The sequence below is a fragment of the Procambarus clarkii genome, chromosome 83 (assembly GCF_040958095.1).
Source record: "Procambarus clarkii isolate CNS0578487 chromosome 83, FALCON_Pclarkii_2.0, whole genome shotgun sequence".
Classification (NCBI taxonomy): Eukaryota; Metazoa; Arthropoda; class Malacostraca; order Decapoda; family Cambaridae; genus Procambarus; species Procambarus clarkii.
This window is the reverse complement of record NC_091232.1, coordinates 17,220,536-17,243,166: the sequence shown is the minus strand read 5'-3', so window position 1 is coordinate 17,243,166 and position 22,631 is coordinate 17,220,536. Positions and strand designations below refer to the sequence as shown.

Below are 22,631 nucleotides of genomic sequence, written 5' to 3'. Positions count from 1 at the left end.
CAACCACCACCACAACCAGCCCAACAACCTGCACCACAACCTGCACCACAACCTGCACCACAACTAGCACAACAACCAGCACCACAACCAGCACCACAACCTGCTCAACAACCTGCACCACAACGTGCATCACAACCAGCACCACAACCTGCACCAAAACCAGCACTACAACCTTCACCACAACCTGCACCATAACCTGCACCACAACCTGCACCACAACCTGCACTACAACCTAGACCACAACCTGCACAATAACCTGCACCACAACCTGCACCACAACCTGCACCACAACCAGCACCACAACCTGCACCACAACCTGAGCCACAACCTGCAAAACAACCTACAACACAACCTGCACCGCAACTTGCACCACAACCAGAACCACAAACTGCATCACAACCTGCACCACAACCTGCACAACAACCTGCACCACAACCTGCACCACAGCCAGAACCATAACCAGCACCACAACCAGCACCACAACCAGCATAACAACCTGCACCACAACCTACAACACAACCTGCACCACAACTTGCACCACAACCAGAACCACAACCTGCATCACAACCTGCACCACAACCTGCACAACAACCAGCACCACAACCTGCACCACAACCAGCACCATAACCAGCACCACAACCAGCACCACAACCAGCATAACAACCTGCACCACAACCTGCACCAAAACCTGCACCACAACCAGCACCACAACCAGCACCACAACCTGCGCAACAACCTGCACCACAACCAGCACCACAACCTGTACCACAACCTGCACCACAACCTGCACCACAACCAGCACCACAAATAACACCACAACCTGCTCTACAACCTGCACAACAACCTGCACCACAACCTGCACCATAACCTGCACCACAACCTGCACCACAACCAGCACCACAACCAGCACCACATCCTGCACCACAACCTGCACCACAACTTCGACCACAACCTGCACCACAACCTCGACCACAACCTGCACCACAACCTCGGCCACAACCTGCACCACAACCTCGACCACAACCTGCACCACAACCTCGACCACAACCTGCGCCACAACCAGCCCCACAACCTGCACCAGAACCTGCTCAACAACCTTCACCACAACCAGCACCACAACCTGTACCACAACCTGCACCACAACCTGCACCACAACCAGCACCACAAATAACACCACAACCTGCTCTACAACCTGCACCACAACCTGAACTACAACCTGCACCACAACCTGCACCACATCCTGCACCACAACCTGCACCACTACCTGCACTACAACCTGCACTACAACCTGCACCACAACCTGCACCACAACCTGCAACACAACCAGCACCACAATCAGCACCACAACCTGCACCACAACCTGCACCACAACTAGCACAACAACCTGCACCAGAACCAGCACCACAACCTGCACCACAACCTGCACCACAACCTGGACCACAACCAGCCCCTAAACCTGCACCACAACCTGCACCACAACCTGCACCACTACCTGCACTACAACCTGCACTACAACCTGCACCACAACCTGCACCACAACCTGCACCACAACCAGCACCACAATCAGCACCACAACCTGCACCACAACCTGCACCACAACTAGCACAACAACCTGCACCAGAACCAGCACCACAACCTGCACCACACCCTGCACCACAACCTGGACCACAACCAGCCCCTAAACCTGCACCACAACCAGCACCTCAACCTGCACAACAACCTTCACCACAACATGCACCACAACCTGCACCACAACCAGCACCACAACCTGCACCACAACCAGCACCACAACCTGCACAACAACCTTCACCACAACATGCACCACAACCTGCACCACAACCAGCACCACAACCTGCATCACAACCAGCACCACAACCTGCACCACAACCTGCACCACAACCAGAACCACAACCAACACCACAACCTGCACCACAACCTGCTCAACAACCTGCACCACAACGTGCACCACAACCAGCACCACAACCTGCACCACAACCAGCACCACAACCTTCACCACAACCTGCACCACAACCTGCACCACAACCTGCACCACAACCTGCAGTACAACCTAGACCACAACCTGCACAATAACCTGCATCACAACCTGCACCACAACCTGCACCCCAACCAGCACCACAACCTGCACCACAACCTGAGCCACAACCTGCAAAACAACCTACAACACAACCTGCACCACAACCTGCACCACAACCAAAACCACAACCTGCATCACAACCTGCACCACAACCTGCACAACAACCTGCACCACAACCTGCACCACAACCTGCACCATAACCAGCACCACAACCAGCACCACCACCAGCATAACAACCTGCACCACAACCTGCACTAAAACCTGCACCACAACCAGCACCACAACCAGCACCACAACCTGCGCAACAACCTGCACCACAACCAGCACCACAACCTGCACCACAACCAGCACCACAACCTGCATCACAACCTGCACCACAACCTGCACAACCTGCACCACAACCTGCACCACAACCTGCACCACAACCAGAACCACAACCAGCACCACAACCTGCACCACAACCTGCACTACAACCTGCACAACAACCTGCACCACAACCTGCACCATAACCTGCACCACAACCTGCACCACAAACAGCACCACAACTAGCACCACATCCTGCACCACAACCTGCACCACAGCTTCGACCACAACCTGCACCACAACCTCGACCACAACCTGCACCACAACCTCGGCCACAACCTGCACCACAACCTCGACAACAACCTGCACCACAACCTCGAACACAACCTGCGCCACAACCAGCACCACAACCTCGACCTCAACCTGCACCACAACCTACGCCACAACCAGCGCCGCAATCAGCCCCACAACCTGCACCACAACCTGCACAACAACCTTCACCACAACCTGCACCACAACGTGCATCAACACCAGCACCACAACCTGCACCACAACCTGAGCCAAAACCTGCACCACAACCTGCACCACAACCTGCTCCACAGCCTGCACCACAACCTGCACCAAAGCCTGCACCACAACCTGCACCACAACCTGCACCACAACCTGAGCTACAACCTGCACCACAACCTGAGCCACAAGCTGCACAACAACCTGCACAACAACCTGTACCACAACCTGCACCACAACCTGCATCACCACCAGCACCACAACCTGCACCACAATCTGAGCCACAACCTGCACAACAACCTGCACCACAACCTGCACCACAACCTGCACCACAACCTCGACCACAACCTGCAACACAACCTTCACCACAACCTGCACCACAACCTTCACAACAACCTGCACCACAACCTGCACCACAACCTGCACTACAACCTAGACCACAACCTGCACCACTACCTGCATTATAACCTGCACTACAACCTGCACCACAACCTGCACCACAACCTGCACCACAACCAGCACCACAATCAGCACCACAACCTGCACCACAACCTGCACCACAACTAGCACAACAACCTGCACCACAACCAGCACCAAAACCTGCACCACAACCTGCACCACAACCTGCACCACAACCAGCCCCTAAACCTGCACCACAACTAGCACCACAACCTGCACCACAACCTGCACCACAACCTGCCACTAAACCTGCACCAAAAGCTGAGCCACAACCTGCACAACAACCTGCACAACAACCTGCACCACAACCTGCACCACAACCTGCATCACCACCAGCACCACAACCAGCACCACAACCAGCACCACAACCTGCACAACAACCTGCACCACAACCTGCACCACAACCAGCACCACAATCAGCACCACAACCTGCACCACAACCTGCACCACAACCTGCACCACAACTAGCACAACAACCTGCACCACAACCAGCACCACAACCTGCACCACAACCTGCACCACAACCTACACCACAACTAGCCCCTCAACATGCACCACAACCAGCACCACAACCTGCACAACAACCTTCACCACAACATGCACCACAACCTGCACCACAACCAGCACCACAACCTGCATCACAACCTGCACCACAGCCTGCACAACAACCTGCACCACAACCTGCACAACAAACCTGCACAACAACCAGCACCACAACCTGCACCACAACCTGCACAAAACCCAGAACCACAACCAGCACCTCAACCTGCACCACAACCTTCACCACAACCTGCACCACAACCAGCACCACAACCAGCACCACAACCTGCACCACAACCTGCACCACAACTTCGACCACAACCTGCACCACAACCTCGACCACAACTTGTACCACAACCTCGGCCACAACCTGCACCTCAACCTCGACCACAACCTGCACCACAACCTCGACCACAACCTGCACCACATCATCGACCGCAACCTGCACCACAACCTGAGCCACAACCTGCACCACAACCTTAGCCACAACCTGCACCACAACCTGCACCACAACCTGAGCCACAACCTGCACCACAACCTTAGCCACAACCTGCACAACAACCTGCACCACAACGTGCACCACATTCTGCATCACCACCAGCACCACAACCTGCACCACAACCTGAGCCACAACCTGCACAACAACCTGCACAACAACCTGCACCACAACCTGCACCACAACCTGAGCCACAACCTGCACAACAACCTGCACAACAACCTGCATCACAACCTGCACCACAACCTTCACAACAAACTGCACCACAACCTGCACCACAAAGTGCACAACAATCTGCACCACAACCTGCACCACAACCTCGACCACAACCTGCACAACAACCTGCACCACAACCTGCACCACAACCTGCACCACAACCTGCAACACAACCTGCGCCACTACCTGCACTACAACCTGCACTACAACCTGCACCACAACCTGCACTACAACCTGCACCACAACAAGCACCACAACCACCACCACAACCACCACCACAACCAGCCCAACAACCTGCACCACAACCTGCACCACAACCTGCACCACAACTAGCACAACAACCAGCACCACAACCAGCACCACAACCTGCTCAACAACCTGCACCACAACGTGCACCACAACCAGCACCACAACCTGAACCACAACCAGCACAACAACCTTCACCACAACCTGCACCACAACCTGCACCACAACCTGCACCACAACCTGCACTACAACCTAGACCACAACCTGCACAATAACCTGCACCACAACCTGCACCACAACCTGCACCACAACCATCACCACAACCTGCACCACAACCTGAGCCACAACCTGCAAAACAACCTACAACACAACCTGCACCACAACCTGCACCACAACCTGCACCACAACCTGCACTACAACCTAGACCACAACCTGCACAATAACCTGCACTACAACCTGCACCACAACCTGCACCACAACCAGCACCACAACCTGCACCACAACCTGAGCCACAACCTGCACCACAACCTGCACCACAACCTGCACCACAACCTAGACCACAACCTGCACAATAACCTGCACCACAACCTGCACCACAACCTGCACCACAACCAGCACCACAACCTGCACCACAACCTGAGCCACAACCTGCAAAACAACCTACAACACAACCTGCACCACAACTTGCACCACAACCAGAACCACAACCTGCATCACAACCTGCACCACAACCTGCACAACAACCTGCACCACAACCTGCACCACAACCTGCACCACAACCAGCACCATAACCAGCACCACAACCAGCACCACAACCAGCATAACAACCTGCACCACAACCTGCACCAAAACCTGCACCACAACCAGCACCACAACCAGCACCACAACCTGCGCAACAACCTGCACCACAACCAGCACCACAACCTGCACCACAACCAGCACCACAACCTGCATCACAACCTGTACCACAACCTGCACAACAACCTGCACCACAACCTGCACCACAACCTGCACCACAACCTGCACCACAACCTGTACCACAACCTGCACCACAACCTGCACCACAACCAGCACCACAAATAACACCACAACCTGCACTACAACCTGCACCACAACCTGCACCACAACCTGCAACATAACCTGCACCACAACCTGCACCACAACCAGCACCACAACCAGCACCACATCCTGCACCACAACCTGCACCACAACTTCGACCACAACCTGCACCACAACCTCGACCACAACCTGCGCCACAACCAGCACCACAACCTCGACCACAACCTGCACCACAACCTACGACACAACCAGCGCCACAATCAGCCCCACAACCTACACAACAACCTGCACAACAACCTTCACCACAACCTGCACTACAACGTGCATCAACACCAGCACCACAACCTGCACCATAGTCTGAGCCACAACCTGCACAACAACCTGCACCACAACCTGCACCACAACCTGCACCACAACCTCGACCACAACCTGCAACACAACCTTCACCACAACCTGCACCACAACCTTCACAACAACCTGCACCACAACTTGCACCACAACCTGCACAACAACCTAGACCACAACCTGCACAATAACATGCACAATAACCTGCATTACAACCAGCACCACAATCTGCACCACAACCTGAGCCACACCCTGCACCACAACCTGCACCACAACCTGAACAACAACCTGAACACTAACCTGCATTACAACTGGCACCACAACCTGCACCACAACCTCGACCACAACCTTCACAACAACCTGCACAACAATCTGCACCACAACCTACACCACAACCTGCACCACAACCTGCACCACAACCTGCACCACAACCTGCACCACAACCTGCACCACAACCTGAACCACAACCTGCACCACAACCTGCACTACAACCTGCACAACAACCTGCACCACAACCTGCACCATAACCTGCACCACAACCTGCACCACAACCAGCACCACAACTAGCACCACATCCTGCACCACAACCTGCACCACAGCTTCGACCACAACCTGCACCACAACCTCGACCACAACCTGCACCACAACCTCGGCCACAACCTGCACCACAACCTCGACCACAACCTGCACCACAACCTCGACCACAACCTGCGCCACAACCAGCACCACAACCTCGACCACAACCTGCACCACAACCTGCACAACAACCTTCACCACATCCTGCACCACAACGTGCATCAACACCAGCACCACAACCTGCACCACAACCTGAGCCAAAACCTGCACCACAACCTGCACCACAAATTGCACCACAGCCTGCACCACAACCTTGCACCACAACCTGAACCACAACCTGAGCCACAACCTGCACCACAACCTGAGCCACAACCTGCACAACAACCTGCACAACAACCTGTACCACAACCTGCACCACAACCTGCATCACCACCAGCACAACAACCTGCACCACAGTCTGAGCCACAACCTGCACAACAACCTGCACCACAACCTGCACCACAACCTGCACCACAACCTCGACCACAACCTGCAACACAACCTTCACCACAACCTGCACCACAACCTTCACCACAACCTGCTCCACAACCTGCACCACAACCTGCACCACAACCTCGACCACAACCTGCAACACAACCTTCACCACAACCTGCACCACAACCTGCACCACAACCTGCACCACAACCTGCACCACAACCTCGAAGACAACCTGCACCACAACCTGCACCACAACCTGCACCACAACCTCGACCACAACCTGCACCACAACCTGCACCACAACCTGCACCACAGCCTGCACCACAACCTGCACCACAACCTGCACCACAACCTGAGCCACAACCTGCACCACAACCTGAGCCACACCCTGCACCACAACCTGCACCACAACCTGAACAACAACCTGAACACTAACCTGCATTACAACTGGCACCACAACCTGCACCACAACCTCGACCACAACCTTCACAACAACCTGCACAACAACCTGCACCACAACCTACACCACAACCTGCACAACAACCTGCACCACAACCTGCACCACAACCTGCACCACAACCTGCATGCACCACAACCTGAAACACAACCTGCACCACAACCTGCACTACAACCTGCACCACAACCTGCACCACAACCTGACCACAACCTGCACCACTACCTGCACTACAACCTGCACCACAACCTGCACCACAACCTGCACCACAACCTGCACCACAACCAGCACCACAATCAGCACCACAACCTGCACCACAACCTGCACCACAACTAGCACAACAACCTGCACCACAACCTGCACCACAACCTGCACCACAACCAGCCCCTAAACCTGCACCACAACCAGCACCACAACCTTCACAATATTATAGAATGGATATAAATTCACTTGAACGTGTCCAGCGTAGGATGACTAAGTTAATTCCCCAAATTAGAAATCTTTCATATGAAGAAAGATTAACAAAGCTTAAGTTGCATTCACTGGAAAGGCGAAGAGTTAGGGGTGACATGATAGAGGTTTACAAGTGGATGAATGGACATAACCGGGGGGATATTAATAGGGTATTAAAAGTATCAACACAGGACAGAACACGAAACAATGGATATAAATTGGATAAGTTTAGATTTAGGAAAGACTTGGGTAAATACTGGTTCAGTAACAGGGTTGTTGATTTGTGGAACCAATTGCCGCGTAACATTGTGGAGGTGGGGTCCCTCGATTGTTTCAAGCACGGGTTGGACAAGTATATGAGTGGGATTGGGTGGTTATAGAATAGGAGCTGCCTCGTATGGGCCAATAGGCCTTCTGCAGTTACCTTTGTTCTTATGTTCTTATGTTCTTAACCTGCACCACAACCTGCACCACAACCAGCCCCTAAACCTGCAAAAAAATCTGAGCCACAACCTGCACAACAACCTGCACAACAACCTGCACCACAACCTGCACCACAACCTGCATCACCACCAGCACCACAACCAGCACCACAACCAGCACCATAAACTGCACAACAACCTGCACCACAACCTGCACCACAACCAGCACCACAATCAGCACCACAACCTGCACCTCAACCTGCACCACAACCTGCACCACAACTAGCACAACAACCTGCACCATAACCTGCACCACAACCTACACCACAACTAGCCCCTCAACATGCACCACAACCAGCACCACAACCTGCACAACAACCTTCACCACAACATGCACCACAACCTGCACCACAACCAGCACCACAACCTGCATCACAACCTGCACTACAACCTGCACAACAACCTGCACCACAACCTACACAACAAACCTGCACAACAACCAGCACCACAACCTGCACCACAACCTGCACCACAACCAGAACCACAACCAGCACCTCAACCTGCACCACAACCTTCACCACAACCTGCACCACAACCAGCACCACAACCAGCACCACAACCTGCACCACAACCTGCACAACATCTTCGACCACAACCTGCACCACAACCTCGACCACAACTTGCACCACAACCTCGACCACAACCTGCACCACAACCTCGACCACAACCTGCGCAACAACCTGCACCACATGATCGACCACAACCTGCACCACAACCTGAGCCACAACCTGCACCACAACCTTAGCCACAACCTGCACAACAACCTGCACCACAACGTGCACCACATTCTGCATCACCACCAGCACCACAACCTGCACCACAACCTGAGCCACAACCTGCACAACAACCTGCACAGCAACCTGCACCACAACCTGCACCACAACCTCGACCACCACCTGCACAACAACCTGCACCATAACCTGCACCACAACCTTCACCACAACCTGCACCACAACCTGCAACACAACCTGCACCACCACCTGCACTACAACCTGCACTACAACCTGCACCACAACCTGCACTACAACCTGCACCACAACCAGCACCACAACCACCACCACAACCACCACCACAACCAGCCCAACAACCTGCACCACAACCTGCACCACAACCTGCACCACAACTAGCACAACAACCAGCACCACAACCAGCACCACAACCTGCTCAACAACCTGCACCACAACGTGCACCACAACCAGCACCACAACCTGCACCACAACCAGCACCACAACCTTCACCACAACCTGCACCACAGCCTGCACCACAACCTGCACCACAACCTGCACTACAACCTAGACCACAACATGCACAATAACCTGCACCACAACCGGCACCACAACCTGCACCACAAATAGCACCACAACCTGCACCACAACCTGAGCCACAACCTGCAAAACAACCTACAACACAACCTGCACCACAACCTGCACCACAACCAGCACCACAACCTGCTCAACAACCTGCACCACAACGTGCACCACAACCAGCACCACAACCTGCACCACAACCAGCACAACAACCTTCACCAAAACCTGCACCACAACCTGCACCACAACCTGCACCACAACCTGCACTACAACCTAGACCACAACCTGCACAATAACCTGCACCACAACCTGCACCACAATCTGCACCACAACCAGCACCACAACCTGCACCACAACCTGAGCCACAACCTGCAAAACAACCTACAACACAACCTGCACCACAACCTGCACCACAACCTGCACCACAACCTGAACTACAACCTAGACCACAACCTGCACAATAACCTGCACTACAACCTGCACCACAACCTGCACCACAACCAGCACCACAACCTGCACCACAACCTGAGCCACAGCCTGCACCACAACCTGCACCACAACCTGCACCACAACCTAGACCACAACCTGCACAATAACCTGCACCACAACCTGCACCACAACCTGCACCACAACCAGCACCACAACCTGCACCACAACCTGAGCCACAACCTGCACCACAACCTGCACCACAGCCTGAGCCACAACCTGCACCACAACCTTAGCCACAACCTGCACAACAACCTGCACCACAACGTGCACCACATTCTGCATCACCACCAGCACCACAACCTGCACCACAGCCTGCACCACAACCTGCACCACAACCTGCACTACAACCTAGACCACAACATGCACAATAACCTGCACCACAACCTGCACCACAACCTGCACCATAACCAGCACCACAACCTGCACCACAACCTGAGCCACAACCTGCAAAACAACCTACAACACAACCTGCACCACAACCTGCACCACAACCAGAACCACAACCTGCATCACAACCTGCACCACAACCTGCACAACAACCTGCACCACAACCTGCACCACAACCTGCACCACAACCAGCACCATAACCAGCACTACAACCAGCACCACAACCAGCATAACAACCTGCACCACAACCTGCACCAAAACCTGCACCACAACCAGCACCACAACCAGCACCACAATCTGCGCAACAACCTGCACCACAACCAGCACCATAACCTGCACCACAACCAGCACCACAACCTGCATCACAACCTGCACCACAACCTGCACAACAACCTGCACCACAACCTGCACCACAACCTGCACCACAACCAGCACCCCAACCTGCACCTCAACCTGCACCACAACCAGAACCACAACCAGCACCACAACCTGTACCACAACCTGCACCACAACCTGCACCACAACCAGCACCACAAATAACACCACAACCTGCACCACAACCTCGACCACAACTTGCACCACAACCTCGGCCACAACCTGCACCACAACCTCGACCACAACCTGCACCACAACCTCGACCACAACCTGCGCAACAACCTGTACCACATGATCGACCACAACCTGCACCACAACCTGAGCCACAACCTGCACCACAACCTTAGCCACAACCTGCACAACAACCTGCACCACAACGTGCACCACATTCTGCATCACCACCAGCACCACAACCTGCACCACAACCTGAGCCACAACCTGCACAACAACCTGCACAGCATCCTGCACCACAACCTGCACCACAACCTCGACCACCACCTGCACAACAACCTGCACCATATCCTGCACCACAACCTTCACCACAACCTGCACCACAACCTGCAACACAACCTGCACCACCACCTGCACTACAACCTGCACTACAACCTGCACCACAACCTGCACTACAACCTGCACCACAACCAGCACCACAACCACCACCACAACCACCACCACAACCAGCCCAACAACCTGCACCACAACCTGCACCACAACCTGCACCACAACTAGCACAACAACCAGCACCACAACCAGCACCACAACCTGCTCAACAACCTGCACCACAACGTGCACCACAACCAGCACCACAACCTGCACCACAACCAGCACCACAACCTTCACCACAACCTGCACCACAGCCTGCACCACAACCTGCACCACAACCTGCACTACAACCTAGACCACAACATGCACAATAACCTGCACCACAACCTGCACCACAACCTGCACCACAAATAGCACCACAACCTGCACCACAACCTGAGCCACAACCTGCAAAACAACCTACAACACAACCTGCACCACAACCTGCACCACAACCAGCACCACAACCTGCTCAACAACCTGCACCACAACGTGCACCACAACCAGCACCACAACCTGCACCACAACCAGCACAACAACCTTCACCACAACCTGCACCACAACCTGCACCACAACCTGCACCACAACCTGCACTACAACCTAGACCACAACCTGCACAATAACCTGCACCACAACCTGCACCACAACCTGCACCACAACCAGCACCACAACCTGCACCACAACCTGAGCCACAACCTGCAAAACAACCTACAACACAACCTGCACCACAACCTGCACCACAACCTGCACCACAACCTGCACTACAACCTAGACCACAACCTGCACAATAACCTGCACTACAACCTGCACCACAACCTGCACCACAACCAGCACCACAACCTGCACCACAACCTGAGCCACAACCTGCACCACAACCTGCACCACAACCTGCACCACAACCTAGACCACAACCTGCACAGTAACCTGCACCACAACCTGCACCACAACCTGCACCACAACCAGCACCACAACCTGCACCACAACCTGAGCCACAACCTGCACCACAACCTGCACCACAGCCTGAGCCACAACCTGCACCACAACCTTAGCCACAACCTGCACAACAACCTGCACCACAACGTGCACCACATTCTGCATCACCACCGGCACCACAACCTGCACCACAGCCTGCACCACAACCTGCACCACAACCTGCACTACAACCTAGACCACAACATGCACAATAACCTGCACCACAACCTGCACCACAACCTGCACCATAACCAGCACCACAACCTGCACCACAACCTGAGCCACAACCTGCAAAACAACCTACAACACAACCTGCACCACAACCTGCACCACAACCAGAACCACAACCTGCATCACAACCTGCACCACAACCTGCACAACAACCTGCACCACAACCTGCACCACAACCTGCACCACAACCAGCACCATAACCAGCACCACAACCAGCACCACAACCAGCATAACAACCTGCACCACAACCTGCACCAAAACCTGCACCACAACCAGCACCACAACCAGCACCACAATCTGCGCAACAACCTGCACCACAACCAGCACCATAACCTGCACCACAACCAGCACCACAACCTGCATCACAACCTGCACCACAACCTGCACAACAACCTGCACCACAACCTGCACCACAACCTGCACCACAACCTGCACCACAACCAGCACCCCAACCTGCACCTCAACCTGCACCACAACCAGAACCACAACCAGCACCACAACCTGTACCACAACCTGCACCACAACCTGCACCACAACCAGCACCACAAATAACACCACAACCTGCACTACAACCTGCACAACAACCTGCACCACAACCTGCACCATAACCTGCACCACAACCTGCATCACAACCAGCACCACAACCAGCACCACATCCTGCACCACAACCTGCACCACAACTTCGACCACAACCTGCACCACAACCTCGACCACAACCTGCACCACAACCTCGGCCACAACCTGCACCACAACCTCGACCTCAACCTGCACCACAACCTCGAACACAACCTGCGCCACAACCAGCACCACAACCTCGACCACAACCTGCACCACAACCTACGCCACAACCAGCGCCACAATCAGCCCCACAACCTGCACCACAACCTGCACAACAACCTTCACCACAACCTGCACCACAACGTGCATCAACACCAGCACCACAACCTGCACCACAACCTGAGCCAAAACCTACACCACAACCTTCACCACAACCTGCACCACAGCCTGCACCACAACCTGCACCACAACCTGCACCACAACCTGAGCCACAACCTGCACCACAACCTGAGCCACAACCTGCACAACAACCTGCACAACAACCTGTACTACAACCTGCACCACAACCTGCATCACCACCAGCACCACAACCTGCACAACAACCTGCACCACGACCTGCACCACAACCTGCACTACAACCTCGACCACAACTTTTAACACAACCTTCACCACAACCTGCACCACAACCTTCACCACAACCTGCACCAAAACCTGCACCACAACCTGCACTACAACCTAGACCACAACCTGCACAATAACATGCACAATAACCTGCATTACAACCAGCACCACAATCTGCACCACAACCTGAGCCACGCCCTGCACCACAACCTGCACCACAACCTGAACAACAACCTGAACACTAACCTGCATTACAACTGGCACCACAACCTGCACTACAACCTCGACCACAACCTTCACAACAACCTGCACAACCACCTGCACCACAACCTACACCACAACCTGCACCACAACCTGCACCACAACTTGCACCACAACCTGCACCACAACCTGCACCACAACCTGAACCACAACCTGCACCACAACCTGCACTACAACCTGCACCAAAACCTGCACCACAACCTGCACCACAACCTGCACCACTACCTGCACTACAACCTGCACTACAACCTGCACCACAACCTGCACCACAACCTGCACCACAACCAGCACCACAATCAGCGCCACAACCTGCACCACAACCTGCACCACAACTAGCACAACAACCTGCACCACAACCAGCACCGCAACCTGCACCACAACCTGCACCACAACCTGCACCACAACAAGCCCCTAAACCTGCACCACAACCAGCACCACAACCTGCACAACAACCTTCTCCACAACATGCACCACAACCTGCACAACAACCAGCACCACAACCTGCATCACAACCTGCAATACAACCTGCACCACAACCTGCACCTCAACCTGCACCACAACCAGCACCACAATCAGCACCACAACCTGCACCACAACCTGCACCACAACTAGCACAACAACCTGCACCACAACCAGCACCACAACCTGCACCACAATCTGCACCACAACCTGCACCACAACTAGCACCACAACCAGCACCACAACCAGCGCCACAACCTGCACAACAACCTGCACTACAACCAGCACCACAACCTGCACCACAACCTGAGCCACAACCTGCACCACAACCTGCACCACAGCCTGAGCCACAACCTGCACCACAACCTTAGCCACAACCTGCACAACAACCTGCACCACAACGTGCACCACATTCTGCATCACCACCAGCACCACAACCTGCACCACAGCCTGCACCACAACCTGCACCACAACCTGCACTACAACCTAGACCACAACATGCACAATAACCTGCACCACAACCTGGACCACAACCTGCACCATAACCAGCACCACAACCTGCACCACAACCTGAGCCACAACCTGCAAAACAACCTACAACACAACCTGCACCACAACCTGCACCACAACCAGAACCACAACCTGCATCACAACCTGCACCACAACCTGCACAACAACCTGCACCACAACCTGCACCACAACCTGCACCACAACCAGCACCATAACCAGCACTACAACCAGCACCACAACCAGCATAACAACCTGCACCACAACCTGCACCAAAACCTGCACCACAACCAGCACCACAACCAGCACCACAATCTGCGCAACAACCTGCACCACAACCAGCACCATAACCTGCACCACAACCAGCACCACAACCTGCATCACAACCTGCACCACAACCTGCACAACAACCTGCACCACAACCTGCACCACAACCTGCACCACAACCTGCACCACAACCAGCACCCCAACCTGCACCTCAACCTGCACCACAACCAGAACCACAACCAGCACCACAACCTGTACCACAACCTGCACCACAACCTGCACCACAACCAGCACCACAAATAACACCACAACCTGCACCACAACCTCGACCACAACTTGCACCACAATCTCGGCCACAACCTGCACCTCAACCTCGACCACAACCTGCACCACAACCTCGACCACAACCTGCGCAACAACCTGTACCACATGATCGACCACAACCTGCACCACAACCTGAGCCACAACCTGCACCACAACCTTAGCCACAACCTGCACAACAACCTGCACCACAACGTGCACCACATTCTGCATCACCACCAGCACCACAACCTGCACCACAACCTGAGCCACAACCTGCACAACAACCTGCACAGCAACCTGCACCACAACCTGCACCACAACCTCGACCACCACCTGCACAACAACCTGCACCATATCCTGCACCACAACCTTCACCACAACCTGCACCACAACCTGCAACACAACCTGCACCACCACCTGCACTACAACCTGCACTACAACCTGCATCACAACCTGCACTACAACCTGCACCACAACCAGCACCACAACCACTACCACAACCACCACCACAACCAGCCCAACAACCTGCACCACAACCTGCACCACAACCTGCACCACAACTAGCACAACAACCAGCACCACAACCAGCACCACAACCTGCTCAACAACCTGCACCACAACGTGCACCACAACCAGCACCACAACCTGCACCACAACCAGCACCACAACCTTCACCACAACCTGCACCACAGCCTGCACCACAACCTGCACCACAACCTGCACTACAACCTAGACCACAACATGCACAATAACCTGCACCACAACCTGCACCACAACTTGCACCACCAATAGCACCACAACCTGCACCACAACCTGAGCCACAACCTGCAAAACAACCTACAACACAACCTGCACCACAACCTGCACCACAACCAGCACCACAACCTGCTCAACAACCTGCACCACAACGTGCACCACAACCAGCACCACAACCTGCACCACAACCAGCACAACAACCTTCACCACAACCTGCACCACAACCTGCACCACAACCTGCACCACAACCTGCACTACAACCTAGACCACAACCTGCACAATAACCTGCACCACAACCTGCACCACAACCTGCACCACAACCAGCACCACAACCTGCACCACAACCTGAGCCACAACCTGCAAAACAACCTACAACACAACCTGCACCACAACCTGCACCACAACCTGCACCACAACCTGCACTACAACCTAGACCACAACCTGCACAATAACCTGCACCACAACGTGCACCACATTCTGCATCACCACCAGCACCACAACCTGCACCACAGCCTGCACCACAACCTGCACCACAACCTGCACAACAACCTGCACCACAACGTGCACCACATTCTGCATCACCACCAGCACCACAACCTGCACCACAGCCTGCACCACAACCTGCACCACAACCTGCACTACAACCTAGACCACAACATGCACAATAACCTGCACCACAACCTGCACCACAACCTGCACCATAACCAGCACCACAACCTGCACCACAACCTGAGCCACAACCTGCAAAACAACCTACAACACAACCTGCACCACAACCTGCACCACAACCAGAACCACAACCTGCATCACAACCTGCACCACAACCTGCACAACAACCTGCACCACAACCTGCACCACAACCTGCACCACAACCAGCACCATAACCAGCACCACAACCAGCACCACAACCAGCATAACAACCTGCACCACAACCTGCACCAAAACCTGCACCACAACCAGCACCACAACCAGCACCACAATCTGCGCAACAACCTGCACCACAACCAGCACAATAACCTGCACCACAACCAGCACCACAACCTGCATCACAACCTGCACCACAACCTGCACAACAACCTGCACCACAACCTGCACCACAACCTGCACCACAACCTGCACCACAACCAGCACCCCAACCTGCACCTCAACCTGCACCACAACCAGAACCACAACCAGCACCACAACCTGTACCACAACCTGCACCACAACCTGCACCACAACCAGCACCACAAATAACACCACAACCTGCACTACAACCTGCACAACAACCTTCACCACAACCTGCACCACAACGTGCATCAACACCAGCACCACAACCTGCACCACAACCTGAGCCAAAACCTACACCACAACCTGCACCACAACCTGCACCACAGCCTGCACCACAACCTGCACCACAACCTGCACCACAACCTGAGCCACAACCTGCACCACAACCTGAGCCACAACCTGCACAACAACCTGCACAACAACCTGTACTACAACCTGCACCACAACCTGCATCACCACCAGCACCACAACCTGCACAACAACCTGCACCACAACCTGCACCACAACCTGCACTACAACCTCGACCACAACCTTTAACACAACCTTCACCACAACCTGCACCACATCCTTCACCACAACCTGCACCAAAACCTGCACCACAACCTGCACTACAACCTAGACCACAACCTGCACAATAACATGCACAATAACCTGCATTACAACCAGCACCACAATCTGCACCACAACCTGAGCCACGCCCTGCACCACAACCTGCACCACAACCTGAACAACAACCTGAACACTAACCTGCATTACAACTGGCACCACAACCTGCACTACAACCTCGACCACAACCTTCACAACAACCTGCACAACCACCTGCACCACAACCTACACCACAACCTGCACCACAACCTGCACCACAACTTGCACCACAACCTGCACCACAACCTGCACCACAACCTGAACCACAACCTGCACCACAACCTGCACTACAACCTGCACCACAACCTGCACCACAACCTGCACCACAACCTGCACCACTACCTGCACTACAACCTGCACTACAACCTGCACCACAACCTGCACCACAACCTGCACTACAACCAGCACCACAATCAGCACCACAACCTGCACCACAACCTGCACCACAACTAGCACAACAACCTGCACCACAACCAGCACCACAACCTGCACCACAACCTGCACCACAACCTGCACCACAACAAGCCCCTAAACCTGCACCACAACCAGCACCGCAACCTGCACAACAACCTTCTCCACAACTTGCACCACAACCTGCAACACAACCAGCACCACAATCAGCACCACAACCTGCACCACAACCTGCACCACAACTAGCACAACAACCTGCACCACAACCAGCACCACAACCTGCACCACAATCTGCACCACAACCTGCACCACAACTAGCACCACAACCAGCACCACAACCAGCGCCACAACCTGCACAACAACCTGCACTACAACCAGCACCACAACCTGCACCACAACCTGCACCACAACCTGCACCACAACCAGCCCCTCAACCTGCACCACAACCAGCACCACAACCTGCACAACAACCTTCATCACAACCTGCACTACAACCTGCACCACAACCAGCACCACAACCTGCACCACAAACTGCACCACAACCAGCACCACAACCAACACCACAACCTGCACCACAACCTGCACTACAACCTGTACCACAACCTGCACCACAACCTGCACCACAATCTGCACCTCAACCAGCACCACAACCAGCACCACAACCTGCACCACAACCTGCACCACAACTTCGACCACAACCTGCACCACAACCTCGACAACAACCTGCACCACAACCTCGGCCACAACCTGCACCACAACCTCGACCGCAACCTGCACCACAACCTCGAATACAACCTGCACCACAACCTGCGCCACTACCAGCGCCACAACCAGCCCCACAACCTGCACCACAACCTGCACAACAACCTTCATCACAACCTGCACCACAACCTGCATCACAACCAGCACTATAACCTGCACCACAACCTGAGCCTAAACCTGTACTACAACCTGCACCACAACCAGCACCACAACCAGCACCACAACCTTCACCACAACCTGCACCACAACCTTCACCACAACCTGCACCACAACCCGCACCACAACCTGCACTACACCCTAGACCACAACCTGCACAATAACCTGCACCACAACCTGCACCACAACCAGCACCACAACCTGCACCACAACCAGCACCACAACTTGCACCACAACCGGCACGACAACCTGCACCACAACCTGAGCCACAACCTGCACCACAACCTTCACCACAACCTGCACAATAACCTGAACAACAACCTGCATTACACCCTGCACCACAACCTGCACCACAACCTCGACCACAAACTGCACAACAACCTGCACCACAACCTGCAATACAACCTGCACCACAACCTGAGCAAACACCTGCACCACAACCTGCACCACAACCTGCACCACAACCTGCACCACTACCTGCACAACAACCTGAACTACAACCTGCACCACAACCTGCACCACAACCTGCACTACAACCTGCACCACAACCTGCACCACAACCTGCACCACAACCAGCACCACAACCTTCATCACAACCTGCACCACAACCTGCACTACAACCTGCACCACAACCTGCACCACAACCTGTACTACAACTAGCACTACAACCTGCACCACAACCTGCACCACAACCTGCACTACAACCTGCACCACAATCTGCACCACAACCTGCACCACAACCTGCACCACAACCTGCACCACAACTTGCACCACAACCTGCACCACAACCTGCACCACAACCTGAACCACAACCTGCACCACAACCTGCACTACAACCTGCACCACAACCTGCACCACAACCTGCACCACAACCTGCACCACTACCTGCACTACAACCTGCACTACAACCTGCACTACAACCTGCACCACAACCTGCACCACAACCAGCACCACAATCAGCACCACAACCTGCACCAAAACCTGCACCACAACTAGCACAACAACCTGCACCACAACCAGCACCACAACCTGCACCACAACCTGCACCACAACCTGCACCACAACAAGCCCCTAAACCTGCACCACAACCAGCACCACAACCTGCACAACAACCTTCTCCACAACATGCACCAAACCTGCACCACAACCAGCACCACAACCTGCATCACAACCTGCAATACAACCTGCACCACAACCTGCACCACAACCTGCACCACAACCAGCACCACAATCAGCACCACAACCTGCACCACAACCTGCACCACAACTAGCACAACAACCTGCACCACAACCAGCACCACAACCTGCACCACAATCTGCACTACAACCTGCACCACAACTAGCACCACAACCAGCACCACAACCAGCATCACAACCTGCACAACAACCTGCACTACAACCAGCACAACAACCTGCACCACAACCTGCACCACAACCTGCACCACAACCAGCCCCTCAACCTGCACCACAACCAGCACCACAACCTGCACAACAACCTTCATCACAACCTGCACTACAACCTGCACCACAACCAGCACCACAACCTGCACCACAAACTGCACCACAACCAGCACCACAACCAACACCACAACCTGCACCACAACCTGCACTACAACCTGTACCACAACCTGCACCACAACCTGCACCACAATCTGCACCACAACCAGCACCACAACCAGCACCACAACCTGCACCACAACCTGCACCACAACTTCGACCACAACCTGCACCACAACCTCGACAACAACCTGCACCACAACCTCGGCCACAACCTGCACCACAACCTCGACCGCAACCTGCACCACAGTAGTAGGGATGGCTCCACACAGGGGATTTTTTTTTCTGGGAGAAAAATCCCCTGTGCGCCCCAAGGGTTTCAGGTAAATTTAGAATATCCCCTGTGCGCCCCAAGGGTTTCAGGTAAATTTAGAATATCCCCTGTGCGCCCCAAGGGTTTCAGGTAAATTTAGAATATCCCCTGTGCGCCCCAAGGGTTTCAGGTCCAAAGGGAAAAAAAGTGCCTGTGCGCCCCAAGGGTTTCAGGTCCAAAGGGAAAAAAGGTACCTGTGCACCCCAAGGGTTTCAGGTCCAAAGGGAAAAAAGGTACCTGTGCGCCCCAAGGGTTTCAGGTAAATTTAGAATATCCCCTGTGCGCCCCAAGGGTTTCAGGTAAATTTAGAAAATCGTGTATAGCGCTTGGGGGTTTTCAGGTAAATTTTGTCAGTCACAGATTTTAGAAGTAAGGATTTCTTATGAGAAAAATAATTTCCGAGACATAGAAGTTTGTTAAGGCCTTATGGGAGAAATTCAAATAACGTATGTAGCTCTTTAGGGCTTCCAGGAGAACTCTACGGACATATTTTACATGTTTTCAACTTACAAAATCGTCTATGTAAGCCTTAGTTATTCATATAAATTTAGAAAATCACCTGTGTAAGTCATTGTTTTCAGGGTTTCGTACATCACACCCCCCCTCCCTCCCCCCTTACCTCGCAATCTCTCGCGTCGCCTTTATTTACTTTACGCTGTGCCAGCCAGATCTCTTATCTTATCTTATCCATAATATCTGGACCGTCCCTCCTCTCTCTCTCTCTCTCCTCTTCATATTATTCTCTCTCTTGCTATTTTCCAACATCGTATGTTTTCTCCTTTTCATTAAGCAAGTCAGTTTTACACAAATAAATCATGTTAGTAAGCAAGTTCTAGCTCACGTTCCCCCACCTTAGTCCCCTGTCATATAATGAATACTATCATTCCAAACCCTCTAAAATTTAAAAATAATCATATTTCAAATGTAGTTCAATACAGTAATTTAGTTATCAAG

General features: G+C 53.9%; 1 protein-coding gene across 1 annotated transcript in view; it reads right to left on the bottom strand.

The window, feature by feature from the left end:
* Nucleotides 1–22,631, bottom strand: part of LOC138358465 (uncharacterized) — a 137,724-nt gene that overhangs the window by 79,473 nt on the left and 35,620 nt on the right. The window contains exon 2 of the mRNA XM_069316456.1: nt 4,191–4,406. Coding sequence (XP_069172557.1) covers nt 4,191–4,406 — 216 coding nt within the window. The remainder of the gene's footprint in view (nt 1–4,190; nt 4,407–22,631) is intronic.